This window comes from Myotis davidii, unplaced genomic scaffold (genome assembly GCF_000327345.1).
Source record: "Myotis davidii unplaced genomic scaffold, ASM32734v1 scaffold125, whole genome shotgun sequence".
NCBI lineage: Eukaryota > Metazoa > Chordata > Mammalia > Chiroptera > Vespertilionidae > Myotis > Myotis davidii.
In genome coordinates this window covers 6,529,081-6,543,536 of record NW_006299390.1, presented here as the reverse complement: position 1 = coordinate 6,543,536, position 14,456 = coordinate 6,529,081, and the positions used below count along the sequence as shown (strand labels likewise).

At 36.3% G+C, this 14,456-nt stretch overlaps 1 protein-coding gene across 1 annotated transcript in view; it reads right to left on the bottom strand.

Moving 5' to 3' along the window:
* GNAI1 (guanine nucleotide binding protein (G protein), alpha inhibiting activity polypeptide 1) overlaps nucleotides 1-14,456 on the bottom strand; it is a 26,098-nt gene that overhangs the window by 3,900 nt on the left and 7,742 nt on the right. Inside the window, exons 3-6 of the mRNA XM_015571254.1 lie at nucleotides 11,823-11,980; nucleotides 8,522-8,650; nucleotides 4,436-4,565; nucleotides 3,205-3,358 (exon numbers count right to left, since the gene is read on the bottom strand). Of these exons, the coding sequence (XP_015426740.1) occupies nucleotides 3,205-3,358; nucleotides 4,436-4,565; nucleotides 8,522-8,650; nucleotides 11,823-11,980 (571 nt within the window). The remainder of the gene's footprint in view (nucleotides 1-3,204; nucleotides 3,359-4,435; nucleotides 4,566-8,521; nucleotides 8,651-11,822; nucleotides 11,981-14,456) is intronic.

Sequence of the window (14,456 nt, the reverse complement as noted above, 5' to 3'; positions counted from 1 at the left end):
GCTTCACAGATAAGGAAAAGCTAAAGGAGTTCATCACCACCAAACCAGTATTATATGAAATGCTGAAAGGTATCCTTTAAGAAGAGGAAGAAGAAGAAAAAGGTAAAGATACAAATTATGAACAACAAATACACATCTATCAACAAGTGACTCTAAAAATCAAGTGAATAAATAATCTGGTGAACAGAATAAACTGGTAATTATAATAGAATCAGGGGCACAGAAAGGGAGTGGACTGAATTCTTGGGGGGAAGGGGGTGAGGGGGTTGCGGGAAGAGACTGGACAAAAATCGAACACCTATGGACGAGGACAATGAGGGAAGGGGTAAGGGCATGGGGTGGGGTCGGAACCGGGTGGAAGGGGGTTATGGGGGGGAAAAAGAGTAACATCTGTAATCTGAACAATAAAGGTTTATTTTTAAAAAATTCCATGCACTTCACATTAAGTGTTGAGTATTTGTGTATGTATATATTTTTACATGTACGTAGTTAATACTTCAATCAAATGCTCTTTTGAAAATAATTATTAAATCTCTTGCAGTAATAACAACATTATCTGCCTGGCTTTCAAGGTCCTTAGTTACCCGGCCTGCCCTCTCCCACATTTGAGGTTCACTTCATGGCATGAGAACACAATATACAAACACCACCTGTGTTACTGCAGCTTTCACTGAGTGCCTAGCTCAATTTCCTGTATATATTCTGGGTAGCTAGTTATATTACTCAATCTGATTTTAGGTCTTAAGAAAAGAATGGCAAATACGGGGGTAGGGGAGAATGTGTTAGTTATTTTCTAACATGTGATAGAAGTGTCCTAAACAAAGCTAAGTATAGATGATAACCTGGTTCAAGAATGGAGAATTAGGCCCTAGCTGGTTTGGCGCAATGGATAGAATGTTGGCCTGCAGATGGAAGGGTTCCAGATTCAATTCCAGTCACAGGCATGTACCTTAGTTGCAGGCTCCTCCAGCCTGGGTCCTGGTTGGGATGTGTGCAGGAGGCAACCAACTGATGCTCTTCTCACATCGATATTTCTCTCTGTCTTTCCCTCTCTCTTAAAATCAATGGAAAAAAATATACTCAGGTGAGGATTAAAAAAAAAAAGAATGAAGAATTGGGAGGTTTATAATATAAAGGGAGGTAGAAATTTGAGAAAAACAAAATACACTGAGTTAAGTTTGAGTTTCAGGTGCTAAAAACTTCAACATGCTCAACAAGTAGTTGGAAATGCAAGCCCAAGGCTCTAGAGAGAAATTACAGTTGACAACAGAATTTCACCTGAGAATAAATATGACCATGAAAGGATGGAGTACTAAAGGATTATAGGATGGTAGCTAGAATGTGGTGAATTGCCAACATATAGATAAAAAGCAGAGGGGAAGATAGAAGCAGATGGAGACAGACATGAACTGAATAGTTGGAGGCTACATAGGGTTCTTCTATAAAAAGCAAGAGCCACAGGAAGTAAGAATTGAGGCTGAAGCATGAGGCACCTGAGTCAATAATTAGGGCATGCAGTGAAGATTAAATTATATTAACCCTAGGAATGTTCAAAAATTCTGAGATTAGGGATTCTTATTAATTTGACAACCTAAGGGAAATTCTTGTACATACTGTATACCTGGCAAAGAAAGAGCTAACAAGCGTATTTCTTGTTTCTCTGAAATCCCTGTAGGCATGTGATTTCTATCTATGCATTTGGGTCCTCTGGTAATAATAGTACAACATGGCTACTTCACAATAGAAAAATGACAAAAATAATCTAAAAAACAGATGAAAGTAAGGGCAAAACTAAGCCACCTTGATTCTGGATAACTTCAATCTTAGAATTAGTACTATAAATAACTTTATTCCCAATAAACCCTAAAAGTGTTTTTGTTATAAGGTGACTTAGGATACTATGACTTTCAAAAAGAAAACGAAAGTTTTAAAATAATGAAATGTGTGAAATTATTTTGAATTGAAGTATAACTTTGCAGTATACAAAAAAGAGCTGTAATAATTAGTGTGCTTATATGTATTGAAACACCCCCTGTCCCCGACCCCTGGTTCCAATGAGAATTTAATTAATGCTAGTCTGGTGGTTAATGATGCTATAGACTTAGGTCTAGATTTGGACTCGGTTACTTTATTTAAGTCCTGGGAAGTAAGAGTACTGATACCACAGGGTTGTTTTAACATCACCTGTGAAAAGGCAGTGAGTACTTACCATACAATTTCGTCACTACAAGACCAACTAAAGTTTTGTTTGTAATCAAACAAATTCTTGAGCCTTATTTTCAAACAGAAAAAATAAAGTGAAGGTAACTTGTATAAATTAGCTAACTTAACCAAACTCTTCAGAAAATTTAGATTTAGAGATCCTATAAACCAGTGATAGTCAAACTGTTTTGAAGGCACAGAATTCTCTTCATTAAAATAAAATACTATTCAGATGAAAGCTAAGTTATTCTGCTTTAATGAGAAATAGTGTGTGTGTGTGTTGGGGGGGATCTGTATTGTATTTCCCTTTCTTGCACCCACTTTCAATAGCAGGAATCCAGATGTTCCAAAAATCAAACTAAACCATAACCAATGCTTTAGCTCACTTCTGATTATAAAGACAGGGATTGAGACCCAGCTACGTTAACTGCTTTGTTCAAGATCAAAGAGCTAATTACGGAAAAGCCAGGACTGTCTCTCAGTCGCCTTTTCTCACTGCAGAGCATTTTCTGTAGTAGTAAAAGTAAAATGCCATTAATTACCTCATTACCAAAGTTTGGGACTGCATATGAAACCTTCCCTGACTCTTACGTTGTTAACTCACAAATTCCTCCTTCATTTTTACCCCTTACATTTTTTGTTAATGTTCGTGGTAGCATGCTGCACTGCTATTGTTTGTCTATCATACATCTGTCTTTGAGATGAGACAGGAAGCAAGACATGTCAACTAGATGAAGAAATCAATACTATAAATTTATGAAGAATTGAAGTCATCACAAAAAATTATTTAACAGCTTTTCCATAAAATGAATATGTTAGTTTCAATAATCAAATCCACATCCCAAATAACTACTTCTGCTTGAATGCAGTATGATAAGTAATTTCTTTTAAAGGCAAGCATTACTAAGCCAAGGGAGTAAATCAACAACTGAAATCTTGTCGTAGGGGAACTTTCACTTGGATATATATGACCTGACAAGTTATTCACAGAAAGTAAAATACCTGCATATTCTGGGTAGCATATGGTGAGAGGGCTCTTTTTGATTTTTTCTTCAAAGAGATCCTTCTTGTTTAGAAAAAGTATGATGGATGTTTCTGTAAACCATTTGTTGTTACATATGGAATCGAACAACTTCATGCTTTCATGCATTCGATTCTATAGTAAAAGGATGCAATCAGTTTGTCACAATGGCAAGAATTCGGAGAAATACTACTTTTAAAAAATAACAGATATTATAACAAAATAGAACTTAGCTGTAAAATAGATAACATACTCCAAAAATATACTTCTGGCATTTAAGGACCAGCACCCTTTGATGTGGGGCGAGATGAGTATCTACATCAGTCGTTAATTACTTCTGTATTCAACAATACTCGCTGCGTACCTACTATGTGTCACTGTGCCTGGGAACGCCCTGCCATGGGACCTTGCTATCTAGGGATGGCAAGTGCAAACATCTGAAAAGATCTCATAATTACAAAGTTAACTGAAGTTTCCATTAAGAGGTAAGTAAAGTCTTTTAAAGATTAGTAAATTAAACTGAATAAGCTGAACCACAATTAGCCCAACACCCTGACTAAAAAGTATGCCGGGGAAGGAAACCTCATTCCTGCAGTTTCAAAAAGGGCACGGATGTGTTTTACAGTGCTGCCGAAAAGAGGGAATGCACGCATGAGGTGCAGTGCACCTACTGCACTATACCTGCATACACCTGATTTTAAAAAATAGAAACCTGACATTTCTATCTTCTTTTTTCCAGTTTGTACTAAACTTAAAACTCTTACGTTTTAAAATTAAGTTTCTACTTGAGTTGATACTTAAAAATATTTTCCCCAGATTAACAACATACTGAAATCCACCTGAAAATTCCACGGCAGTGCAAAATATAACATGGATCAAAGATGACTGAGCTAGAACTGGCAGAAGTAATAAGCTAAGGAAAATAAGCCTTGACTATTATGAAACAAAGTTTATTTTCATTCAGTGTGTAAATACTGCCAGAGAGGAAATGCAGTTAAGCACGGAGGGTTCAGGCAAGATGAACTCTGTCTCTTCCTTTTTCTCATGGTCCATCTGTGCTTCTTTATTATAGTTCTCATTTAGGATGGAAACAGAAAAGTTAGAGAAAAGAACCTAAACTCTCAAATAATTCAGACATTCTTAGAAAAATCCCTGCCAACATCTTCAGCTTTTCCTATTTCATGCTCCATCTTTAACAGTGGTTGTACTTGCCATTTCTTCGTCTTCAGCTAGAACCAGGTCGTAGTCACTCAGCGCCACACAGAAAATGATGGCGGTCACTCCTTCAAAGCAGTGAATCCATTTCTTCCGCTCAGACCTCTGTCCTCCCACATCAAACATTCTGGAAGAGGAAAGCAATAAGTGAGACATCACATTAAGTGTCCAAAAGCTCCGAGTTCTACGGTATCAACAAAAGCTGCAGGGAGAACGTGGGATTGGAAGAAAGGAGGAAAGGACTGTATGGGAGGGAAAGAATGTCAGAAATGAGAAAAAGTCTGATCTTTAAAAATTTTTGAGTAAAGAGAAACAAAACAACTCAAAATAACTTCAAAAACAACACATTAACATACAAGAACACTTAGAACAGAACATTAAAACAAATGCATATGAATGGGCTGCACTATTTGTAAACACTAATAATTCACATGAAGCAACCAGGAAAGGCAGAGAGAACAGAAAATATTCAATTTGCCAAAGTCACAAAAGATTAGAGGCAGGAGACACCGTCCCCTCCTCCCACCACAAAACGCTGTTTTCTCTCAGGGGCAATAAGCAGAACTTTGACGTGAAGGAGAAACCATTCCAGGTAAGGAAAAGCTGAGCAAGCAAATCATATTTAGAGCGGGGCCAACAGGTTGCCTCAATTAAAAAGTAAAAAACGGGATAAAAGAAAAGGTGAGATGCAATCTGTGATAAACGGTGGCCCTAATGAACAGTCCTAAAACTTCGAGTGAAAAAAAATACACATTTTTTACATATTATATGACAGTATAGGGTAGCAACATAATTAAATAGTATAAAGACAATGATTCTTTCCTCTTTTCCTTGTAAGAGTTTATTAAGCAAAAGTTAAAATGCACACAGGGTATGTTATGCAACATAGCAATGACCACTTATATAATGGAAACACTATGCAAAATGGTACATTTCTAAAGCCTCCATTTATCTAGATGGTGAACTAATTAAAATGGTCCCTATTTAAATCTCAGGCAGCAAAAAGAATTTTCCCTGCAGAGCAGTATTGGCCTATAAACCAAATCTGAGTACATCAACCAGTCTTGTTTCTTTTATCATCATTTAAGGGGCCTGCATTCTATGGGTTTAGCTCATAAATTGTTGAGTTCAAGAATACTATATAAAAATTATTCTATGATAAATGAAAATGAGTAAGATACAAAGAGGACAGCTGGTAATAAAGATCAAACAAGAACAAAATAAAATTAATTAAAATGATTATACATTTGTTAAATTGCCAAGAAACACAATCTGAAAAGAACTTTACCAAAAGGTTAATATATTTTTAAAAATTTCTCTGATCAAATGTCACATATTTCCTGACCACTCAGTACATAATAACAACCACTTATGTAATGGAAACACTATGCAAAATGGTACATTTTCACTATAATAATTATCATCCCCTGAATATTAAATATTTATATCACCTCCCCTAACAATGTAATTTTGTTTCTTTTAATCACTTTATATCCCCTACACTGAACACAGACAAGTACTTATTTGTTGAATAAATAAGGGAACTGTGTCTACAGAATATTTTTAAACACTTTCAAATAATAATAGACTAGCTTTACCATGTTAAAGATCCAGATCTTCCAGTTATGTTGTGGGGATATTCAAGAAAAAAGTTGTAACCTGATAATTAGGACATCTGACAAGAAATATCTTCAGTTTTTTTAAAGTCGAAGTGAATGAGAAACTTCGAGTGGCTGGTCATAAACAAAGATCCTTTACTCTAAGCCAGTGCTTCGCAAACTTGAGTGCCCAGAATCGCCAGGTGGATGAAGTCACTGCTGCTGACCCCAGGACCCTGCTCTGAAAGCCACCTGCCTAATTCCCAAGCCAAGGAGAAGAAGAATGACTAAGAACTGATACTGTAAACAACAGGATTGTGCAGGGAGCATTAGTCATTGTTTCACACATACATTAGAATTACCTTCAAATTCTAAACTTCTATTTTTAAAAATGTATAAAGATGTATAATATGGTCTTCATGTGAAAAGATGGGGCCTCTGACAAGCATCAATAGGGATGGAATCTGAGTTTTCTTCGGGGTGATTTTAGGAGACGGGGGGAGGGAAGGATCCTGGAGATCCTGAGATGTGCCTGCTGGCCTCCCCTCAGACTCATCTAATACCAGTATGGCCGAGACTGACGGTGCAGAGCTAGTGGACCACACATGGATAGCAACCCTATAAATACGACACTGCACTCCAAAACCTACTACACACTCGTATTACTATAAAAAATAGAAATTTGTCATATCATGATGATCATTTTATAATAGAAGGGATGCTTTAATTCTACATTTGGCAAAAATATAGTAAAATAAACCTGTTGATTCTTTAAAGCAAACAATCCACGTGTGCCTGCCTAATCACAGAGGTGTGGGAAGAGAAATTCTTAAAGAATAACTTATTGCTTCATTTTGAATTTAATTCCAATCGTACCACAAAATAAGTGAAATTTAAATTTTACAACCGCAGTTAAAAATCAGACAATGGATTACAACACAAACACACTCAAGAGTTCCCCACACACACCCAGGGCCAGGTATCGAGCCTGCAACCGAGGTATGTGCTGTTGACTGGAATGAAACCTGGGACCCTTCAATCTGTAGGCCGACACTCTACTCACTGAGCCAAACTGGCCAGGGCAGATGCCCTAGATTTTATAAAAACAAACCTTAAAGCCTCATTCTAACTGTGAACTTCCTTATGATTAAAATTACTTCATAATTTTAAGTTAACTATGATAATAGTTCTCAGATATATTAGATTATTTAAAATAACATTTTAATATTCCTGAGTTTGGTCATTTAATATTCTAGAAGTAGTAAGACGACCAAAAGAACGCAAATGATTTCAATAAAAGATAATGAGAGCAACAATCTCCACTGACAGCTTAAAAATATGGAAACAGAAAAAAGAAGTTAAAAGCAGATGTCAAACCGTACCATGTGTTAAAGCACCAAGTTACATGATCAGATAAACTAATTAGGATCTGTATCTCTGTTTAGGAAGCAGGGCAATGTTTGTTTTTTTGGAGGGAAGCTGCTATGGAGAGTTGAAATTAAATTTCAGCTTTCTGGAAAAGTCAGTTATGTGAACCACTGAATGTGGGATAAATCAGTGACAAATGATAATAACAAATGTATTTAAAACACTGAAGGGGGGACTCAAAGGTGTAGCTGCACATATTTAACTGCTTCCCACAGCTGCCAACTGTCAGCTTCTTCAGGAGGTGAGCTGATGTTTATTTATCTTTGACTTGGAACCCTTTAATAAGATGCTTTCAGAAATTCTGCTTTATCGTCATTACTGTTTCAGATCATTACAGTCACCTGAGGCAAAGTGCAGCAGTTTTTGGCATATTTTGAAAACTGTTACTGGGAAAAGAAAAACATAATTCTGTAAATCTGAATGCAATGTTTACCTGAACTTCCCTGAGCCTGTTTCAGTATCAAATGAGAAAACCACAAAACGAATTCCAAGATCCCTCCATTTCTTCCCCCACACCCCCATTTCTGAAAACCACTGCAATTCAGTGCTTCCCTGCTCAGACCTCAGTAAGTTAATCATCAGGACACTCTAAATTAAAAAACATTTTTCATCATTTCAGTTTGCATGAATAAAAATGTTCATGAAAAATTTTAAAAAGGTACTCTTCTTTTGTAGTATTTGCACAAACAAACATATATCCTACCAATAAAACTCTGCCTCTTCCTACCTAAAACCGGATGGCAGAACTTTCTCAAAATATATAGTATTAGACAGTATCTTCTATTCAGAAATAAGCACCAAAAACTATTTTTATTTAAATCCCTGTGGAAAATATAGGCAAAAGGAACTTGCACAGCTATTTGTTCTCAAACATATAAATATTCCCAAGAATGTTTCTTGCTCTCTTTCACCCAAATGTTCTTTTGTCCATTATCTGAGAAAATTTTTTATAATTTCTGACTCTAAATTTCTAAAAACTTTTATAATTATACCTTTTTTTCCTAAACAATGGGTTGTATCTCTTAATTTATAAAGCATATGCTTTGAAGCTACTCACTTAAAGTGAAGATCTTTGAAAGTAAAATGGGTTTCAACAATTCCTGTAGTTTTCACTCGAGTTCTGAGGACATCTTGTTGAGTTGGAATGTAATTTGGCTGTGCTATTCTGTCCAAGTCATTCAAGTAGCTGAAAACAAACAATAAAACAACATGCGAATAGTTAATATGGCCAATAAACATGTTTAAGTTTCTATCTTACACAACTCCCACTAAAATCAAAGCGTTTATACTTTTCCATCCACAAAACTCTTCTACGTTTTTTAAATGTTATATACTTTGTTTCTGAAGGACAGTATTTAGTAATTCTTGTTGAGAAAGAAACAGACTAATAATAACTTCTTAAAAATCACCCAGAATAACTGCACACCGTGTGTTTGTTTCTTAAAATTCTTTATTTCACTTTTTTTTTTTTTGAGGCAGCACTGTTTATGTTCCAGACATTATCCTTTTGTTGAGATTTAGAAAGTTAGTTTTTGAGAAGACAGTGAGGAAACCCTTTGGCCAAAGGCTGAATTCAATGTTGTTCCTTTTCAACCTGCCTTCAGTTACACACAGGAAAACACTACACGTGACACTTTACTCTGAATTTCACTGGCTTTCTAAATCAACTTTCAAATTTTATTTCTTGCTGATTTTAACCACTCATTCAACACTCTGGGTCAATAATGCCAAATACATTGTGATATCAAAATGTGGTGGTGTCACACAATGCAATTACTTTGTATAATTTGTGTCAAATCACATGGTATAGTCCATGATGTTACAGAAAGTCCATGTGTGCAGAGATTAATGTGCACCTGAGTAGTTAAAGAAGGATTCGAGGACAGTGAGGCATGTAGCTAGACATCTGGATGATGGGACAGAAAAAAGGAAACGTCGTTCCCATCAGGACAAGCAGTACAACAGTATGGAGGCAGGATCTGGTTTCTCAGACAGTAAGGCTGCTAACAGGCCACACACAACCTAAATTGAGAATCTGGAATCAATCCTACGGTCAGCTGAATGTGAAGAGTGTCCCTGCAGTGCTTGGCAATAATTAGGGCAGAATGTAAAAGACAATTTAGAAAATAAGTTCAGGTACAGGAGGCACCAACTATTTCAACTTTAATTGATGTTATCTTCTGAAACTGTTTCTTAGCTATTGAGACTAGGTCTTGCAAACAAAAGAACTCAATAAATACTGGACTCGTTGCAGAAGAAGCTGGACAACTATCCAAATACCGAATTAGTGACCAAAAATGTTTTAGACATTTAGGTACATGTATCTGGTGTTGCCATACAAAAATACACAGAGATACAATAGCTTGAGTTATCTGTATTGTACTTACTTAATTTAAAAGAATCTTATTATCTTTTATTGTATTGGTAATATCCCCCTGTACTTTATCTGTTTTTAATTCCACATAATGTTATACCTTATTATTCTAAATAATAATTTGATTGAATAAACAAACCAAACATGCCATGGCAAGATTTTACTAACTGTCCCTATAAAATACAAAGCTACTTTTATTTAAAATGTGCTCTGATTACTCATAAATACATTTCTTTGCTTAAAACTGCTATAATTCTAATAGTCTAAAAATAACGCACATTTATATTTCAACAAGATAATGAAGACAGACTTTGCTGCATTGCCAGTGTAGTGGCAGAGAGAGAAAATAATCAAATACTCTCAATACAAGTAGAAATTAAGTGAATTCAAAATAAATGTAAATCTGTGAGTGCTAGGAAAGGAAATATATCATAACATGACTACATAAAACAGGGAGGCAAGCACCTACTCAGTGAGTCAAGGAATATTTATTTCCTAGGAGAAGTGACACCAGTGGGAGAGATGGGATACCTATTCAGTAAGAAATGTCATATATGTGTGTGTGTGTGTGTGTGTATACATATATACACATATATATGCTACATATGTGATAATATATATGGTTTACATACTTGTAAAATATTTAAAATATAGTGTTATAAAAATGCTAAGGGTTACACAGTAACATATATCATTTATTCATTCACACTAAATCATTCATGTAACACACACTGAATACTCTGAAGTGCCATAAATGACAAGCTATACAATAAGCCTAGCCATGCTTTTCACTGTGGCAAAATGTATTTAGACCAGCGGTCGGCAACCAGTGGTCTGCAGGCCACAGGTGGTCTGTGAGGGCCAAAAGGTCGGCGACCGCTGATCTAGACCAGGGGTGGGCAAACTTTTTGACTCGGGGGCCACAATGGGTTCTTAAACTGGACCGGAGGGCCGGAACAAAAGCATGGATGGAGTGTTTGTGTGAACTAATATAAATTCAAAGTAAACATCATTACATAAAAGGGTACGGTCTTTTATTTCAATAATTTTATTCATTTCAAAAGGGCCGGATCTGGCCCGCGGGCCATAGTTTGCCCACGGCTGATCTAGACTCTGGTCAGATTGCCAGTCACCTTCAATCTAACCTCACTTGTGTCCCTCTGATCACATAGCTCTGTCAAGAAAATGGAACAAACTTGGAAAGTAAAGCGAGTGCACAGCACAGCTTTAAGGCCAATGAATGCTACTCGTAGCATATCTGACAGGGCTGAGTATGTGTGCCAATTATGGAAACCAATACTTGACTTTTTATTCTCTGTAGATCACCAAGCAGAATGCTCCCCGATGAGCTCCTATCACCACTTACTTTACAAACTTTCTGGGCCACCATCTGGAAAATCAGGGCAGGCTTTTCTTCAACAAACTGACTTAGATATCTGTAAACAATGTCTAACGCAACAGGGCACATACAAGGACAATTTTCAAGCTTAGCGCTATTTTACTCAGTGAGAACCTATCTTGGAATCACCATGCGCCCCTTCAAAGGGGTGCATGTCATCCAGCTGCCTGACACTGGACAAGCACTGCTCTCAGGCACTACTAGTATAAGGGAAAGAACCCAAACAAGTTCCCCTTCCCTTTGGCTAGGCTCAGGCAAACTAGAGGTACACCCACATTGAGAGTAAGCTTCTGGAAGTTCCAATTACTTTCTTGGAAATATACTGGAAACCGTCCCGTTCTACATTTTCAGTTTGAGTTACATAAGCATGAGTCTCTTGAGACACTTTTAAACACAAAGGAACTAACAACATTGCTATCTACAAACACACACAAAAGACAGAAAGTTTTCAAACATTGTCATTCTGAGAATCCTGAGTTTTACACGAATGTGTTAGCCAGGTCTGCAGTAAAACTGACGTGGAGGTAGACTTAATTTGCGAGTCATTACTCATGACCGTTTTCTTCTGACGTTAGGGTTACTTACTATGCGGCAGAGTCATTAAGTTGGTACTCCCGGGATCTGTTGAAACAGGCTTGCACACCACTATCTTTCCACAATCTCTTTATAACTCCGGCAAGTTCTGCAGTCATGAAACCTTCTTCAGCGGCTCCAGCAAGCACAAAGAGTTGGCGTGCATCATCCTGAACATTCAAAGACCATATTTTTTTTTAAGTAAAAAGAACACTTTACAGATAAAAAGTACAAAGGGAGCATCATAGATGACTAAAAGTGCAACAGTGAATTTCCTTTCTATTTTTTTGTTGGTATCATAACTTTTATTTCTCTAAAGCGCCACTTCAAAAAGTTGGTTCACCCAAAAGAGCATAATCTTGACTCATGTGTCTATGTTTTGTGGGGTTTTTTTGTGATAGCTATCAAGGCACGAGGGAGCGGGAAGAAAGACTACACTTACAGCTCCTGAGGGGACATAGTAATCAACCTTCCACTGACAGTCTGTTGTACACTGAAGATTATCCCTTTTGAGAAAACAAAAGAATGTATGCCTTGCCACTCCTTCCCCAAAGTGTGTCTAATCTAAGAAACACATGAACACTGCTAGAGATTATTTTAAAATGGAATTTAATTAAATGTTAGCTTTCTGATGTTCTTTATAGAAGCAAATTAAGTTCAAAGAAGAGAGAAATCAATGTGGACATAAGCAAGACTAATTTCACAGAATGATCTGAGGGTTTCAGAAGATTTTGAAGGTGTATACAGTAGTCCCCTTATCTGCAGTTTTTTTTCTCTGCAGTTTCATTTACCCATGGTCAACTTCTCCATACACTGACATGGTCATGACTCCATGACCCAGGATCACCCGAAGCAGATGATCCTCATTCTGAAATATCACCAGAAGGTCAGGAGTAGCCTAGCGCTAGATCACAGTGCCTATGTGATTCACCTCCCTGAATCTCAGCACGTAGGCATTTTATCAACTCACACCATCACAAGAAGGCTGAGTACAGTACCATAAGATGTTTGAGAGGTAGAAAGAGACACCACATTCACATAATTTTTATTATAGTATCTTGTTATAATTGTTCTGTTTTATTAATTATTGTGTCAATCACGTACTGTGCCTAAATTATGTTAAACTTCATCTCAGGTGTGTGTACAGGAAAAACATAGTATGTAAGTATATAAATACATTTAAATGATTCAATACTATTCCTGATTTCAGGTATCCACTGGGGGTCTTGGAACATAACTCCACAGATAAGGGGAGACTACTGCACATTAAAATCAATGGGTCAGGAGGTAGGGGCAGGTGTTTGCTAAGGCAGATATAGGAAACAAAATAAGAACAGCTTTGGAATAGAAAAAATCATGATGCATATAGAAGACAACATGCAAAAAATTTGAATAAAGGAATATTATCTATAAAGTTAATTAAATTTCCTTAGGTCCTGAGATTATAAATGTGTACAGTTATTCTTTATCCACAGGTAATCAAGCACTATAGGCCAGTGTGATAAAAAAAAAAAATCTAACTTGAGCTGCTCATAAAATTCTAAGTTTTTTAACAGATTTCAAAATGTGATAAAAGGTGAAATTAACTTGAAAATATATTTTATTTAACCTATATATAAAATATCACTTCAACATGCTGTCAAGACATTTCAGTCTTTTTTTTAATATATATGTAGTCTTCAAAATCTGGTGTTTACTTTATACAGACAGCGCATCTCAATTCAGACTAGACACTTACCAGATACTCAATAGCCACATGTGGGTAGCAGTTACAGTGCTGGATAACACAACACTAGTCTTTAGGTTTTCACATAGTTCATCAAAAGTGGGGGAGATGGGAAGCTGCTATCTCCACAGAGATTCTCCTTAGCCTGAGACTTGTAGCTTGATGTTAGCTGCTGGGGGTGGGGTGAGGGGGGGTAATCCCTACTTTTCTCAACAGGCATGTTTTCAAAGTACTGTAGTAGATGTTTATAAAGTGATGGTGCACATTATGACAAGGTGGACAGAAGAGAAGTGTCTGGTGACACAGACTAGCAGAGAGTACTAGCTATCAATATAAATTCATTCTGCTGCCAATTTGTGAAGCATTTTCAGATGGAGCCATCATGAAAAATAATTAAGTCTCTCAGCATGGAAACATATTAGTCAGCATATGTTTCCCTTTTTAGTAAATCACAAGAGAAATGCATGCGAGCAAGTAACACATGTACAATACCCTTAATACACCCCAACATAACATGGTTTCAAGTCATTCTTAGCACTAACTCCAGTAAACAATTATTCACTTTTCCTAATAATTATATATATACATATATATGTACCTATATACAGACATATACACATATATATGTATATATATATGTATGAGAAATTCCTAAATTTGGTCACTTTTATTAAACATCAAACAATGTCTTTCATCCATTTTAGAAAAAGTGCTTTTTACTTAGTGAGTTTTTTAAATGAGTTTTCATTATGACATATTTATTCAATTGCAATAAAATGTCTTGAGAGAAAAGAATAATATCTTCTATATTATGGGTTATAAAACCGCATTCTCTTCACACTTTCTAGGAAGAAGCCTGAAGAAAAGACACGAGAAACTTGGGAGCTATATTTATGAACTGTACCCTCTGTGACATTCAA